At 43.4% G+C, this 17,945-nt stretch overlaps 1 protein-coding gene across 29 annotated transcripts in view; it reads left to right on the top strand.

Annotated features, from left to right (window-relative positions):
- Positions 1 to 17,945, top strand: part of fgf16 (fibroblast growth factor 16) — a 32,396-nt gene that overhangs the window by 11,251 nt on the left and 3,200 nt on the right. For 7 of the 29 annotated variants that reach the window (XM_052487120.1, XM_052487119.1, XM_052487115.1 and 4 more), the window contains exons 2-3: positions 3,285 to 3,388; positions 14,600 to 17,043. In XM_052487120.1, the coding sequence (XP_052343080.1) occupies positions 3,285 to 3,388; positions 14,600 to 14,845 (350 nt within the window). In that variant the 3' untranslated portion in view covers positions 14,846 to 17,043. Of the gene's footprint in view, positions 1 to 3,284; positions 3,389 to 14,599; positions 17,044 to 17,103; positions 17,494 to 17,533; positions 17,728 to 17,775; positions 17,824 to 17,945 lie in introns of all 29 variants that reach the window. The other 22 variants (XM_052487112.1, XM_052487103.1, XM_052487093.1 and 19 more) reach the window with 12 other exon arrangements.

Below are 17,945 nucleotides of genomic sequence, written 5' to 3'. Positions count from 1 at the left end.
CTAATATAACCTATAGTTATATATATTATAGTTACAGTATACTAATATAACCTATAGTTATATATATTATAGTTACAGTATACTAATATAACCTATAGTTATATATATTATAGTTACAGTATACTAATATAACCTATAGTTATATATATTATAGTTACAGTATACTAATATAACCTATAGTTATATATATTATAGTTACAGTATACTAATATAACCTATAGTTATATATATTATAGTTACAGTATACTAATATAACCTATAGTTATATTTTTATTATAGTTACAGTATACTAATATAACCTATAGTTATATTTTTATTATAGTTACAGTATACTAATATAACATATAGTTATATTTTTATTATAGTTACAGTATACTAATATAACATATAGTTATATATATATTATAGTTACAGTATATAACCTATTTAATTTAGTTATATATATATATTATAGTTTAACCAGGCAAGTACAGTTATATATATTCTTATTTTCAATGAGGGCCTATAACAGTATTAACTGCCTGTTCAGGGGCAGAATGACAGATTTGTACCTTACAGTATACTAATTTGAACCTATAGTTATATATATTCCGGTTACAGTAACACTAATATAACCTATAGTTATATATATATTATAGTTACAGTATACTAATATAACCTATAGTTATATATATATATAGTTACAGTATACTAATATAACCTATAGTTATATATATATATAGTTACAGTATACTAATATAACCTATAGTTATATATATATTATAGTTACAGTATACTAATATAACCTATAGTTATATATATATTATAGTTACAGTATACTAATATAACCTATAGTTATATATATTATAGTTACAGTATACTAATATAACCTATAGTTATATATATATTATAGTTACAGTATACTAATATAACCTATAGTTATATATATTATAGTTACAGTATACATTATAACCTACAGTTATATGTTTATAATGTTACAGTATACTAATATAACCTAAGTTATACATATATATTATAGTTACAGTTTAATATAACCTATAGTTATATATATATATTTAGTTAAGATACTAATATAACATTTTATGACCAATTATATACAGAAATACAGGTAATATAACCTAAGTTATATATATTATAGTTACTGTAGCTACTAATATAACCTATAGTTATATATATATATAGTTACAGTATACTAATATAACCTATAGTTATATATATATAATAGTTACAGTTGTACTATATATAACCTATAGTTATATATATTATAGTTACAGTATACTAATATAACCTAGAGTTATATATATATAATAGTTACAGTATACTAATATAACCTAGAGTTATATATATATATTATAGTTACAGTATACTAATATAACCTAGAGTTATATATATATATTATAGTTGTACTTATATAACCTACAGTTATACATATATAACTTATAGTTACAGTATACTAATATAACCTAGAGTTATACATATATAGTTACAGTATACTAATATAACCTAGAGTTGTACATATATAACTTATAGTTGTACATAATATAACCTAGAGTTATATATATAACTTAGAGTTACAGTATACTAATATAACTTAGAGTTATACTATATATAACTTACAGTATACTAATATAACCTATAGTTGTATATATTATAGTTAGAGTATACTATATATAACCTACAGTTATATATATATAACTTAGAGTTATACCTATATATATATATATATATAGTTACAGTATACTAATATAACCTACAGTTATATATATATATTATAGTTACAGTATACTAATATAACCTATAGTTATATATATTATAGTTACAGTATACTAATATAACCTATAGTTATATATATTATAGTTACAGTATACTAATATAACCTAGAGTTGTACATATATAAGTTACAGTATACTAATATAACCTATAGTTATATATATTATAGTTGACAGTATGTAATATAACCTACTGTTATATATATATCCTAGAGTTACAGTATACTAATATAACCTGGTTATATATATATGATATGTTGTTACAGTATACTAATATAACCTAGAGTTATATATATTATGGTTAGGGTATACTAATATAACCTATAGTTATATTATTATGTTACCTATACTAATATAACCTATAGTTATATATATTATAGTTACAGTATACTAATATAACCTGACAGTTATATATATTATAGTTACAGTATACTAATATAACCTATAGTTATATATATATTATAGTTACAGTATACTAATATAACCTACAGTTATATATATATATTATAGTTACTCCAATGATCTTTTGGAGAAGTCATTAGCCTTGGGGGGTTCACATACATTCACAACCTACACTGGGAATGTTTAAATGACACATTCAATATAGACAAGAAAATGACAATAATTAGTGTGTTATTAGTTTAAGCAGACTGGGTTTGTCTGGTGTCGTGATTTAGATGAAGATCAGATCACATTTTATGACCAATTTATACAGAAATCCAGGTAATTCCAAAGGGTTCACATACTTGCCACTGTAGCTAGACTAATATAACTTAGAGTTGTACTTATATAACTTAGAGTTGTACTTATATAACTTAGAGTTGTACTTATATAACTTAGAGTTGTACATATATAACTTAGAGTTGTACTTATGTAACTTAGAGTTGTACTTATGTAACTTAGAGTTGTACTTATATAACTTAGAGTTGTACTTATATAACTTAGAGTTGTACATATATAACTTAGAGTTGTACATATATAACTTAGAGTTGTACATATGTAACTTAGAGTTGTACTTATATAACTTAGAGTTGTACTTCTTATCTCTGACTGGTGTTGTCTCTGTCCTCTCCAGGTATCCTAGAGTTCATCAGTCTGGCTGTAGGGCTGGTCTATATCTCTGACTGGTGTTGTCTCTGTCCTCTCCATCGTGGAGTTCATCAGTCTGGCTGTAGGGCTGGTCTATATCTCTGACTGGTGTTGTCTCTGTCCTCTCCAGGTATCCTAGAGTTCATCAGTCTGGCTGTAGGGCTGGTCTATATCTCTGACTGGTGTTGTCTCTGTCCTCTCCAGGTATCCTAGAGTTCATCAGTCTGGCTGTAGGGCTGGTCTATATCTCTGACTGGTGTTGTCTCTGTCCTCTCCAGGTATCCTAGAGTTCATCAGTCTGGCTGTAGGGCTGGTCTATATCTCTGACTGGTGTTGTCTCTGTCCTCTCCAGGTATCCTAGAGTTCATCAGTCTGGCTGTAGGGCTGGTCTATATCTCTGACTGGTGTTGTCTCTGTCCTCTCCAGGTATCCTAGAGTTCATCAGTCTGGCTGTAGGGCTGGTCAGTATTAGAGGAGTGGACGCAGGACTCTACCTGGGCATGAACGAGAGAGGAGAGCTCTATGGGTCGGTAAGTTAAACACTTCTCTACCCCCCTCTACACATTCCTCCTCTCCTCTCCTCCCTCCTCTCCTCTCTCCTCTCCTCTCTCCCTCCTCTCCTCTCTCCTCTACTCCCTCCTCTCCTCTACTCCCTCCTCTACTCCCTCCTCTCCTCTCTCCTCTCCTCTCCTTGACGCTCCTGTCCTCTATCCTCATCTCTACCCCTCCTCTCCTCTCCTCCCTCCTCCTCTCCTTGACTCTCCTGTCCTCTATCCTCATCTCTACCCCTCCTCTCCTCTCCTCTCTCCTCTACTCCCTCCTCTCCTTGACTCTCCTGTCCTCTATCCTCATCTCTACCCCTCCTCTCCTCTCCTCTACTCCCTCCTCTCCTTGACTCTCCTGCCCTCTATCCTCATCTCTACCCCTCCTCTCCTCCCTCCTCCTCTCCTTGACTCTCCTGTCCTCTATCCTCATCTCTACCCCCTCCTCTCCTCTCTCCCTCTACTCCCTCCTCTCCTTGACTCTCCTGTCCTCTATCCTCATCTCTACCCCTCCTCTTCTCTCCTCTACTCCCTCCACTCCTTGACTCTCCTGTCCTCTACCCCCTCTACACATTCCTCCTCTCCTCTCTCCTCCTCCCTCCTCCCTCCCTCTCCCTTGACTCTCCTGTCCTCTATCCTCATCTCTACCCCCTCTCTCCTCCTCTACTCCCTCCTCTCCTTGACTCTCCTGTTCTCTATCCTCATCTCTACCCCTCCTCTCCTCTCTCCTCTACTCCCTCCTCTCCTTGACTCTCCTGTCCTCTATCCTCATCTCTACCCCTCCTCTCCTCTCCTCTACTCCCTCCACTCCTTGACTCTCCTGTCCTCTACCCCCCTCTACACATTCCTCCTCTCCTCTCTCCTCCCTCCTCTCCTTGACTCTCCTGTCCTCTATCCTCATCTCTACCCCCCCTCTCCTCTCCTCTCTCCTCTACTCCCTCCACTCCTTGACTCTCCTGTCCTCTATCCTCATCTATACCCCTCCTCTCCTCTACTCCCTCCACTCCTTGACTCTCCTGTCTTCTATCCTCGTCTCTACCCCCCCTCTCCTCTACTCCCTCCTTTCCTCCCTCCTCTCCGCTCCTCTCCCCTCCTCTACACCCTCTTCTCCTCTATTCATTCAATCAATCATATTGATTTATAAAGCCCTTTTTACATCAGCTGATATCTCAAAGTGCTGTACAGAAACCCAGCCTAAAACAGCAAGCAATGTAGATGTAGAAGCCCGGTGGCTAGGAAAAACTCCCTAGAAATGCAGGAATCTAGGAAGAAACCAGGCTATGTGGGGTGGCCAGTCCTCTTCTGGCTGTGCCGGTTGGAGATTATAACAGTATTTGGCCAAGATGTTCAAACGTTCATAAATGACCAGCAGGGTCAAATAATAATAATCTCAGTGATTGTAGAGGGTGCAACAGGTCAGCATCTCAGGAGTAAATGTCAGTTGGCTTTTCATAGCCGATCATTCAGAGTCAGAGATAGCAGGTGCGGTAGAGAGAGAGAGTCAAAAACAGCAGGTCTGGGACAGGTAGCACGTCCAATGAACAGGTCAGGGGTCCATAGCCGCAGGCAGAACAGTTGAAACTGGAGCAGCAGCACAACCAGGTGGACTGGGGACAGCAAGGAGTCATCATGCCAGGTAGTCCTGAGGCATGGTCCTAGGGCTCAGGTCCTCCGAGAGAGAGAAAGAAAGAGAGAATTAGAGAGAGCATACTTAAATTCACACAGGACACCGGATAAGACAGGAGAAATACTCCAGATATAACAAACTGACCCTAGCCCCCCAACACATAAACTACTGCAGCATAAATACTGGAGGCTGAGACAGGAGGGGTCAGGAGACACTGTAGCCCCATCCGATGATACCCCCGGACAGGGCCAAACAGGAAGGATATAACCCCACCCACTTTGCCAAAGCACAGCCCCCACACCACAAGAGGGATATCAACAGACCAAATGTACTATACTGAGACAAGCCACCATATGAGCCCTAGGGGGGCATAAAACCGGTCAGGAAGATCATGTCTGTGACGCACTCCTCCTAGGGACGACATGGAAGAGCACCAGTAAGCCAGTGACTCTGAGAGGGGAACCGGCCAGGCAGAAACAGCAAGGGTGGTTCATTGCTCCAGATCCTTTCCATTCACCTTCCCACTCCTGGGCCAGACTACATTCAATCATACGACCCACTGAAGAGATGAGTCTTCAATAAAGACTTAAAGGTTGAGACCGAGTTTGCGTCTCTTACATGGGTAGGCAGACCATTCCATAATAATGGAGCTCTATAGGAGAAAGCCCTGCCTCCAGCTGTTTGCTTAGAAATTCTAGGGACAATTAGGAGGCCTGCGTCTTGTGACCGTAGCGTACGTGTAGGTATGTACGGCAGGACCAAATCAGAGAGATGGGTAGGAGCAAGCCCATGTAATGCTTTGTAGGTTAGCAGTAAAACCTTGAAATCAGCCCTTGCTTTGACAGGAAGCCAGTGTAGGGAGGCTAGCACTGGAGTAATAGGATCAATTGTTTTGGTTCTAGTCAGGATTCTAGCAGCCGTATTTAGCACTAACTGAAGTTTATTTAGTGATTTATCCGGGTAGCCGGAAAGTAGAGCATTGCAGTAGTCTAACCTCGAAGTGACAAAACATGGATACATTTTTCTGCATCGTTTTTGGACAGAAAGTTTCTGATTTTTGCAATGTTACGTAGATGGAAAAAAGCTGTCCTTGAAATGGTCTTGATATGTTCTTCAAAAGAGAGATCAGGGTCCAGAGTAACGCCGAGGTCCTTCACAGTTTTATTTGAGACGACTGTACAACCAATAAGATTAATTCTCAGATTCAACAGAAGATCTCTTTGTTTCTTGGGACCTAGAACAAGCATCTCTGTTTTGTCCGAATTTAAAAGTAGAAAGTTTGCAGCCATCCACTTCCTTATGTCTGAAACACATGCTTCTAGCAAGGGCAATTTTGGGGCTTCACCATGTTTCATTGAAATGTACAGCTGTGTGTCATCCGCATAGCAGTGAAAGTTACCATTATGTTTTCGAATGACATCCCCAAGAGGTAAAATATATAGTGAAAACAATAGTGGTCCTAAAACGGAACCTTGAGGAACACCGAAATGTACAGTTGATTTGTCAGAAGACAAACCATTCACAGAGACAAACATCTTTCCGACAGATAAGATCTAAACCAGGCCAGAACTTGTCCGTGTAGACCAATTTGGGTTTCCAATCTCTCCAAAAGAATGTGGTGATCGATGGTATCAAAAGCAGCACTAAGGTCTAGGAGCACGAGGACAGATGCAGAGCCTCGGTCCGATGCCATTAAAATGTCATTTACCACCTTCACAAGTGCCGTCTCAGTGCTATGATGGGGTCTAAAACCAGACTGAAGCATTTCGTATACATTGTTTGTCTTCAGGAAGGCAGTGAGTTGCTGCGCAACAGCCTTTTCTAAACATTTTTGAGAGGAATGGAAGATTCGATATAGGCCTGACAAATGCAGTAAACGCAGACAAAAAAAGTCATAGTTAATGAAGAATGTTCTAGATAACATGTAAACATCCTAACCAGCTCTGCTACGATGAGTAAAATGGTCAGAGTGAGGTGTTCTCTCATTTGTGTCTGGAAGTCGCTAGCTAGTCAACTTTAGCCAGTTAGCTTTGGTGCTTGGTTGCAGGCAAGCTGCAGAAGGACGAGTAGGCTACAATTCCCCATCGTTTATCAGTACAATTTTGATGCCATCGTTTATCAGTACAAACAAAAGTAAACACACAGTCCAGTTCATAGTGAATGATGACAGGCCCTACTGCCTGTAAACATACAGTCCAGTTCATAGTGAATGATGACAGGCCCTACTGCCTGTAAACACACAGTCCAGTTCATAGTTAATGATGGCAGGCCCTACTGCTGTAAACACACAGTCCAGTTCATAGTGAATGATGACAGGCCCTACTGCTGTAAACACACAGTCCAGTTCATAGTGAATGATGACAGGTCCTACTGCCTGTAAACACACAGTCCAGTTCATAGTGAATGATGACAGGCCCTACTTCCTGTAAACACACAGTCCAGTTCAAAGTGAATGATGACAGGCCCTACTTCCTGTAAACACACAGTCCAGTTCAAAGTGAATGATGACAGGTCCTACTGCCTGTAAACACACAGTCCAGTTCATAGTGAATTATGACAGGTCCTACTGCCTGTAAACACACAGTCCAGTTCATAGTGAATGATGGCAGGCCCTACTGCCTGTAAACATACAGTCCAGTTCATAGTGAATGATGACAGGCCCTACTGCCTGTAAACACACAGTCCAGTTCATAGTTAATGATGGCAGGCCCTACTGCTGTAAACACACAGTCCAGTTCATAGTGAATGATGACAGGTCCTACTGCCTGTAAACACACAGTCCAGTTCATAGTGAATGATGACAGGCCCGGGGAGGGGCCAGCTGAGTATAAGACTGTATCATCTGCATATAAATGGATGAGAGTTTCCTACTGCCTAAGCTATGTTGTTGATGTAAATTGAGAAACTGCGTGGGGCCTAGGATCGAGCCTTGGGGTACTCCTTTGTTGACGGGCAGTGGCTGAGACAGCAGATTTTTTGACTTTATACACTGACCTCTTTGAGAGAGGTAGTTAGCAAACCAGGCCAAAGACCCCTCAGAGACACCAATACTCCTGAGCCAGCCAATAACATCACACTACCCTCCCCTGTGACCAATAACAACACACTACCCTCCCCTGTGACCAACAACATCACACTACCCTCCCCTGTGACCAATAGAAACACACTACCCTCCCCTGTGACCAATAACATCGCACTACCCTCCCGTGACCAATAACATCACACTACCCTAGTACCCCTTCTTACGTTCTCTCTCCCTTAGTACCCCTTCTTACCTTCTCTCTCCCTTAGTACCCCTTCTTACCTTCTCTCTCCCTTAGTACCCCTTCTTACCTTCTCTCTCCCTTAGTACCCCTTCATACCTTCTCTCTCCCTTAGTACCCCTTCTTACCTTCTCTCTCCCTTAGTACCCCTTCTTACCTTTTCTCTCCCCTTAGTACCCCTTCTTACCTTCTCTCCCTTCTTACCTTCTCTCTCCCTTAGTACCCCTTCTTACCTTCTCTCCCTTCTTACCTTCTCTCTCCCTTAGTACCCCTTCAACCTTCTCTGTCCCTCAGTACCCCTTCAACCTTCTCTCTCCCTTAGTACCCCTTCTTACCTTCTCTCTCCCTTAGTACCCCTTCTTACCTTCTCTGTCCCTTAGTACCCCTTCTTACCTTCTCTCTCCCTTAGTACCCCTTCTTACCTTCTCTCCTTCTTACCTTCTCTCCCTTAGTACCCCTTCTTACCTTCACTCTCTCCTTAGTCTCCTTCTTACCTTCTCTCCCTTTCTTACCTTCTCTCTCCCTTAGTCCCCTTCTTACCTTCTCTCTCCCTTAGTACCCCTTCTTACCTTCACTCTCCCTTAGTCTCCTTCTTACCTTCTCTCTCCCTTAGTCCCCCTTCTTACCTTTTCTCTCCCTTAGTACCCCTTCTTACCTTCTCTGTCCCTTAGTACCCTTCTTACCTTCTCTCTCCCTTAGTACCCCTTCTTACCTTCTCTCTCCCTTAGTCCCCCTTCTTACCTTCTCTCTCCCTTAGTCCCCCTTCTTACCTTCTCTCTCCCTTAGTCCCCCTTCTTACCTTCTCTCTCCCTTAGTACCCCTTCTTACCTTCTCTCCCTTAGTACCCCTTCTTACCTTCTCTCCCTTAGTACCCCTTCTTACCTTCTCTCTCCCTTAGTACCCCTTCTTACCTTCTCTCTCCCTTAGTACCCCTTCTTACCTTCTCTCCCTTAGTACCCCTTCTTACCTTCACTCTCCCTTAGTACCCCTTCTTACCTTCACTCTCCCTTAGTACCCCTTCTTACCTTCTCTCCCTTAGTACCCCTTCTTACCTTCACTCTCCCTTAGTACCCCTTCTTACCTTCACTCTCCCTTAGTACCCCTTCTTACCTTCTCTCTCCCTTAGTACCCCTTCTTACCTTCTCTCTCCCTTAGTACCCCTTCTTACCTTCTCTCTCCCTTAGTACCCCTTCTTACCTTCTCTCTCCCTTAGTTCCCCTTCTTACCTTCTCTCTCCCTTAGTACCCCTTCTTACCTTCTCTCTCCCTTAGTCCCCTTCTTACCTTCTCTCTCCCTTAGTACCCTTCTTACCTTCTCTGTCCCTTAGTACCCCTTCTTACCTTCTCTGTCCCTTAGTACCCCTTCTTACCTTCTCTCTCCCTTAGTCCCCCTTCTTACCTTCTCTCTCCCTTAGTCCCACTTCTTACCTTCTCTCTCCCTTAGTCCCCTTCTTACCTTCTCTCTCCCTTAGTACCCCTTCTTACCTTCTCTCCCTTAGTACCCCTTCTTACCTTCTCTCCCTTAGTACCCCTTCTTACCTTCTCTCTCCCTTAGTACCCCTTCTTACCTTCTCTCTCCTTAGTACCCCTTCTTACCTTCTCTCCCTTAGTCCCCCTTCTTACCTTCACTCTCCCCTTAGTACCCCTTCTTACCTTCACTCTCCCTTAGTACCCCTTCTTACCTTCTCTCCCTTAGTACCCCTTCTTACCTTCACTCTCCCCTTAGTACCCCTTCTTACCTTCACTCTCCCTTAGTCCCCTTCTTACCTTCTCTCTCCTTAGTACCCCTTCTTACCTTCTCTGTCCCTTAGTACCCCTTCTTACCTTCTCTCTCCCTTAGTACCCCTTCTTACCTTCTCTCTCCCTTAGTCCCCCTTCTTACCTTCTCTCTCCCTTAGTACCCCTTCTTACCTTCTCTCTCCCTTAGTCCCCCTTCTTACCTTCTCTCTCCCTTAGTACCCCTTCTTACCTTCTCTCTCCCTTAGTACCCCTTCTTACCTTCTCTCCCTTAGTACCCCTTCTTACCTTCTCTCTCCCTTAGTACCCCTTCTTACCTTCTCTCTCCCTTAGTCCCCCTTCTTACCTTCTCTCCCTTAGTACCCCTTCTTACCTTCTCTCTCCTTAGTACCCCTTCTTACCTTCTCTCTCCCTTAGTCCCCCTTCTTACCTTCTCTCCCTTAGTACCCCTTCTTACCTTCTCTCCCTTAGTACCCCTTCTTACCTTCTCTCCCTTAGTCCCCTTCTTACCTTCTCTCTCCCTTAGTCCCCCTTCTTACCTTCTCTCTCCCCTTAGTACCCCTTCTTACCTTCTCTCCCTTAGTACCCCTTCTTACCTTCTCTCCCTTAGTCCCCCTTCTTACCTTCTCTCTCCTTAGTACCCCTTCTTACCTTCTCTCTCCCTTAGTACCCCTTCTTACCTTCTCTCCCTTAGTACCCCTTCTTACCTTCTCTCCCTTAGTCCCCCTTCTTACCTTCTCTCTCCCTTAGTCCCCCTTCTTACCTTCTCTCTCCCTTAGTACCCCTTCTTACCTTCACTCTCCCTTAGTACCCCTTCTTACCTTCTCTCTCCCTTAGTACCCCTTCTTACCTTCTCTCTCCCTTAGTACCCCTTCTTACCTTCTCTCTCCCTTAGTACCCCTTCTTACCTTCTCTCCCTTCTTACCTTCTCTCTCCCTTAGTCCCCCTTCTTACCTTCTCTCTCCCTTAGTACCCCTTCTTACCTTCTCTGTCCCTTAGTACCCCTTCTTACCTTCTCTCCCTTAGTCCCCCTTCTTACCTTCACTCTCCCTTAGTCTCCCTTCTTACCTTCTCTCCCTTCTTACCTTCTCTCTCCCTTAGTACCCCTTCTTACCTTCTCTCTCCCTTAGTACCCCTTCTTACCTTCTCTCTCCCTTAGTACCCCTTCTTACCTTCTCTCTCCCTTAGTCCCCCTTCTTACCTTCTCTCTCCCTTAGTCCCCCTTCTTACCTTCTCTCTCCCTTAGTACCCCTTCTTACCTTCTCTCTCCCTTAGTCCCCTTCTTACCTTCTCTCCCTTAGTACCCCTTCTTACCTTCTCTCCCTTAGTACCCCTTCTTACCTTCTCTCTCCCTTAGTACCCCTTCTTACCTTCTCTCCCTTAGTACCCCTTCTTACCTTCTCTCTCCCTTAGTACCCCTTCTTACCTTCTCTCTCCCTTAGTACCCCTTCTTACCTTCTCTCCCTTAGTACCCCTTCTTACCTTCTCTCTCCCTTAGTACCCCTTCTTACCTTCTCTCTCCCTTAGTACCCCTTCTTACCTTCTCTCCCTTAGTACCCCTTCTTACCTTCTCTCTCCCTTAGTACCCCTTCTTACCTTCTCTCTCCCTTAGTACCCCTTCTTACCTTCTCTCTCCCTTAGTACCCCTTCTTACCTTCTCTCTCCCCTTAGTACCCCTTCTTACCTTCTCTCCCTTAGTACCCCTTCTTACCTTCTCTCTCCCTTAGTACCCCTTCTTACCTTCTCTCTCCCTTAGTACCCCTTCTTACCTTCTCTCTCCCTTAGTACCCCTTCTTACCTTCTCTCCCTTAGTACCCCTTCTTACCTTCTCTCTCCCTTAGTACCCCTTCTTACCTTCTCTCCCTTAGTACCCCTTCTTACCTTCTCTCTCCCTTAGTACCCCTTCTTACCTTCTCTCCCTTAGTACCCCTTCTTACCTTCTCTCCCCCTTAGTACCCCTTCTTACCTTCTCTCCCCTTAGTACCCCTTCTTACCTTCTCTCTCCCTTAGTACCCCTTCTTACCTTCTCTCTCCCTTAGTACCCCTTCTTACCTTCTCTCCCCTTAGTACCCCTTCTTACCTTCTCTCTCCCTTAGTACCCCTTCTTACCTTCTCTCCCTTAGTACCCCTTCTTACCTTCTCTCCCTTAGTACCCCTTCTTACCTTCTCTCCCTTAGTACCCCTTCTTACCTTCTCTCCCTTAGTACCCCTTCTTACCTTCTCTCCCTTAGTACCCTTCTTACCTTCTCTCTCCCTTAGTACCCCTTCTTACCTTCTCTCTCCCTTAGTACCCCTTCTTACCTTCTCTCTCCCTTAGTACCCCTTCTTACCTTCTCTCTCCCTTAGTACCCCTTCTTACCTTCTCTCTCCTTAGTACCCCTTCTTACCTTCTCTCTCCCTTAGTACCCCTTCTTACCTTCTCTCTCCCTTAGTACCCCTTCTTACCTTCTCTCTCCCTTAGTACCCCTTCTTACCTTCTCTCCCTTAGTACCCCTTCTTACCTTCTCTCCCTTAGTACCCCTTCTTACCTTCTCTCTCCCTTAGTACCCCTTCTTACCTTCTCTCTCCCTTAGTTCCCCTTCTTACCTTCTCTCTCCCTTAGTACCCCTTCTTACCTTCTCTCTCCCTTAGTACCCCTTCTTACCTTCTCTCTCCCTTAGTACCCCTTCTTACCTTCTCTCTCCCTTAGTACCCCTTCTTACCTTCTCTCTCCCTTAGTACCCCTTCTTACCTTCTCTCTCCCTTAGTACCCCTTCTTACCTTCTCTCTCCCTTAGTACCCCTTCTTACCTTCTCTCTCCCTTAGTACCCCTTCTTACCTTCTCTCTCCCTTAGTACCCCTTCTTACCTTCTCTCTCCCTTAGTACCCCTTCTTACCTTCTCTCTCCCTTAGTACCCCTTCTTACCTTCTCTCTCCCTTAGTACCCCTTCTTACCTTCTCTCTCCCTTAGTACCCCTTCTTACCTTCTCTCTCCCTTAGTACCCCCTCTTACCTTCTCTCTCCCTTAGTACCCCTTCTTACCTTCTCTCTCCCTTAGTCCCCCTTCTTACCTTCTCTCTCCCTTAGTACCCCTTCTTACCTTCTCTCTCCCTTAGTACCCCTTCTTACCTTCTCTCTCCCTTAGTACCCCTTCTTACCTTCTCTCTCCCTTAGTACCCCTTCTTACCTTCTCTCCCTTAGTACCCCTTCTTACCTTCTCTCTCCCTTAGTACCCTTCTTACCTTCTCTCTCCCTTAGTACCCCTTCTTACCTTCTCTCTCCCTTAGTACCCCTTCTTACCTTCTCTCTCCCTTAGTACCCCTTCTTACCTTCTCTCTCCCTTAGTACCCCTTCTTACCTTCTCTCTCCCTTAGTACCCCTTCTTACCTTCTCTCTCCCTTAGTACCCCTTCTTACCTTCTCTCTCCCTTAGTACCCCTTCTTACCTTCTCTCTCCCTTAGTACCCCTTCTTACCTTCTCTCCCTTCTTACCTTCTCTCTCCCTTAGTCCCCCTTCTTACCTTCTCTCTCCCTTAGTACCCCTTCTTACCTTCTCTGTCCCTTAGTACCCCTTCTTACCTTCTCTCCCTTAGTCCCCCTTCTTACCTTCTCTCTCCCCTTAGTACCCCTTCTTACCTTCTCTCCCCTTAGTACCCCTTCTTACCTTCTCTCTCCCTTAGTACCCCTTCTTACCTTCTCTCTCCCTTAGTACCCCTTCTTACCTTCTCTCTCCCTTAGTACCCCTTCTTACCTTCTCTCTCCTTAGTACCCTTCTTACCTTCTCTCTCCCTTAGTACCCCTTCTTACCTTCTCTCTCCCTTAGTACCCCTTCTTACCTTCTCTCTCCCTTAGTACCCCTTCTTACCTTCACTCTCCCGTAGTACCCTTCTTACCTTCTCTCTCCCTTAGTACCCCTTCTTACCTTCTCTCTCCCTTAGTACCCCTTCTTACCTTCTCTCTCCTTAGTACCCCTTCTTACCTTCTCTCTCCCTTAGTACCCCTTCTTACCTTCTCTCTCCCTTAGTACCCCTTCTTACCTTCTCTCTCCCCTTAGTACCCCTTCTTACCTTCTCTCTCCCTTAGTACCCCTTCTTACCTTCTCTCTCCTTAGTACCCCATCTTACCTTCTCTCCCTTAGTACCCCATCTTACCTTCTCTCCCTTAGTACCCCTTCTTACCTTCTCTCTCCCTTAGTACCCCTTCTTACCTTCTCTCTCCCTTAGTACCCCTTCTTACCTTCTCTCCCTTAGTACCCCTTCTTACCTTCTCTCCCTTAGTACCCCATCTTACCTTCTCTCCCTTAGTACCCCATCTTACCTTCTCTCTCCCTTAGTACCCCTTCTTACCTTCTCTCTCCCTTAGTACCCCTTCTTACCTTCTCTCTCCCTTAGTACCCCTTCTTACCTTCTCTCTCCCTTAGTACCCCTTCTTACCTTCTCTGTTGTTGATTATTGTATAGTAAATGTGTTGCTGTGAAGTTTGCTCCTCAAACTGTTGGCAAAATGTGAAATATAAATGAACTAATCCATGAATTATATCCTAATGAAGCTACTGTATGGACACCACACTCAACCATCTCTCCCTCTCTTCCGCAGAAGAAGTTAACAGCGGAGTGCGTGTTCAGAGAGCAGTTTGAGGAGAATTGGTACAACACATACGCCTCTACGCTCTACAAACACACCGACACCGGACGCTTCTACTACGTAGCGCTCAACAAGGACGGCTCGCCACGGGAGGGGGGGAGGACGAAGAAACACCAGAAACTAACGCACTTCCTGCCTCGGCCTGTGGAGATAGAAAAGATCCCCCAGGCTTACAGAGATCTGTTCCAATACAGGTGACCAGGGCTGAGCCTGGGAGAGAGGGATGAGGAGGAGGAAAGGGAGAAGAGAGGTGGATGTTTGGCACTAAGGACAGGACTCAGTACTCCCACTGACCTCGCTCCCCTGTCTCCAGCCCCGACCCCCAACAAAGGTGTTTATGTATTGTCTTTCCAGCCCCCCCAAAAACCCTCCCGTTCCTCCGAGAACCAACGACCAGAGAGATAAACATAACTTGTGTTGCTGGACATTAACTTTCTAAAAGGGCTGTTTGACCTCAGAGGGGTCAGAGCAGAGCAGTGGAAACGCTCTTCTCTCCAGCAACTGAGGAGGAGGAGGAGGGGGGAGGTCCTACTACAGGGAGGTGTCATTAGGCCCATAAGACCTCACTCTGGAGGAGAGCACAGAGTCGAGCGGAGGAGATAATCTCTTCACTAAACGGATAGGAGAGAGAGATGGAGGGAGAGAGACTGGACTGGCGTCAGGCCTGTATGACTGCCTAACCCACCCTGGGATAACCGCAGGTTAAAACCACCTGAACCACTAACCACCTGAAGAAGACAAAGACTTCTCCTGATGAGAACCACTTTTATACATAAGATACTTAACCAGCATTCACTGCAAATATAAAAAGGGTTTGGGGTTAGTCCTCAGCAGTTTGAGTAAGGGGTCTGAGGACTATTAATGAGATGACTAGCTGAGATGACCAGTGGACACTACAATAGCCAAGCCATTCACCAGAGCAACCAGAGAACTCCAGGGAGCGAGCGAGGGATTGACCAATGGAAGTTGAGAGAATGTCAGAATGTTCTAAAGCAACGTGTAGAGAGAACTCATCTTCTGACTAGTCATTGTGATGTCAGTGTTCTAAATCAACGTGTAGAGAACTCATCTTCTGACTAGTCATTGTGATGTCAGAGTGTTCTAAATCAACGTGTAGAGAACTCATCTTCTGACCAGTCATTGTGATGTCAGAGTGTTCTAAATCAACGTGTAGAGAACTCATCTTCTGACTAGTCATTGTGATGTCAGAGTGTTCTAAATCAACGTGTAGAGAACTCATCTTCTGACCAGTCATTGTGATGTCAGAGTGTTCTAAATCAACGTGTAGAGAACTCATCCTCTGACTAGTCATTGTGATGTCAGAGTGTTCTAAATCAACGTGTAGAGAACTCATCTTCTGACTAGTCATTGTGATGTCAGAGTGTTCTAAATCAACGTGTAGAGAACTCATCTTCTGACCAGTCATTGTGATGTCAGAGTGTTCTAAATCAACGTGTAGAGAACTCATCTTCTGACTAGTCATTGTGATGTCAGAGTGTTCTAAATCAACGTGTAGAGAACTCATCTTCTGACTAGTCATTGTGATGTCAGTGTTCTAAATCAACGTGTAGAGAACTCATCTTCTGACTAGTCATTGTGATGTCAGAGTGTTCTAAATCAACGTGTAGAGAACTCATCTTCTGACCAGTCATTGTGATGTCAGAGTGTTCTAAATCAACGTGTAGAGAACTCATCTTCTGACCAGTCATTGTGATGTCAGAGTGTTCTAAATCAACGTGTAGAGAACTCATCTTCTGACTAGTCATTGTGATGTCAGAGTGTTCTAAATCAACGTGTAGAGAACTCATCTTCTGACTAGTCATTGTGATGTCAGGGCTGAACTGGGACAGAGAGAGAGAGAGAGTACACTACTACCTAGTATGTATATGTGATGGAGACAGATTGGCCATGAGGGAGTATCCAGGTGAAACAGGGTTGGCAGAACTTGGCACATAAGTGATATGATCAATGTAAAGAGATGTGATAAGCTGAGATACATGTAAAACTTATTGACTATGTGATAAATGTACAACATTAATACAGTAGGACAGTCAAGGACATGGATGGTGCAGCTAGATTGCAGTTCAATGAAATACCTATGACAATGAATGAGAAATCGTGAAAAGAATAGGCTTGTAATTGAGACAAACTAAAAGAGAAAAAATCAGACAATGTCAGACATGGGAATATGAAAGAGCACTTACTATTTGCCTCTACATGGTCAAATTGACTGCCCCCTTAGCAGGCCAACCAAACAGCCTTCTCCTCTCTGATACAGACTATCCTCACACTCGTAATAATAGCAGATGTTGTGGCATCAAGAAAGACTAGAAGATGCTGTATGTAGACAACAGTGAGGTTACACTACCAGACTAGGGAGGTTACACTACAGTGAGGTGACACTACTAGACTAGGGAGGTTACACTACCAGACTAGGGAGATTACACTACAGTGAGGTTACACTACTAGACTACAGTGAGGTGACACTACTAGACTACAGTGAGGTTACACTACCAGACTACAGTGAGGTTACACTACCAGACTAGGGAGGTTACACTACAGTGAGGTTACACTACTAGACTACAGTGAGGTTACACTACCAGACTACAGTGAGGTTACACTACCAGACTAGGGAGGTTACACTACAGTGAGGTGACACTACTAGACTAGGGAGGTTACACTACCAGACTAGGGAGGTTACACTACAGTGAGGTTACACTACTAGACTACAGTGAGGTGACACTACTAGACTACAGTGAGGTTACACTACCAGACTACAGTGAGGTTACACTACCAGACTAGGGAGGTTACACTACAGTGAGGTTACACTACTAGACTACAGTGAGGTTACACTACAGTGAGGTTACACTACTAGACTACAGTGAGGTTACACTACTAGACTACAGTGAGGTTACACTACCAGACTAGGGAGGTTACACTACAGTGAGGTGACACTACTAGACTAGGGAGGTTACACTACCAGACTAGGGAGATTACACTACAGTGAGGTTACACTACTAGACTACAGTGAGGTGACACTACTAGACTACAGTGAGGTTACACTACCAGACTACAGTGAGGTTACACTACCAGACTACAGTGAGATTACACTACCAGACTACAGTGAGATTACACTACCAGACTACAGTGATGTTACACTACCAGACTACAGTGAGGTTACACTACCAGACTACAGTGAGGTTACACTACTAGACTACAGTGAGGTTACACTACCATACTACAGTGAGGTTACACTACTAGACTACAGTGATGTTACACTACCAGACTACAGTGATGT

The sequence above is a fragment of the Oncorhynchus keta genome, chromosome 30 (genome assembly GCF_023373465.1).
Source record: "Oncorhynchus keta strain PuntledgeMale-10-30-2019 chromosome 30, Oket_V2, whole genome shotgun sequence".
Taxonomy (NCBI): domain Eukaryota; kingdom Metazoa; phylum Chordata; class Actinopteri; order Salmoniformes; family Salmonidae; genus Oncorhynchus; species Oncorhynchus keta.
Note: the sequence above shows the minus strand (reverse complement) of the source record. Positions and strands in the feature narration are given on the sequence as shown.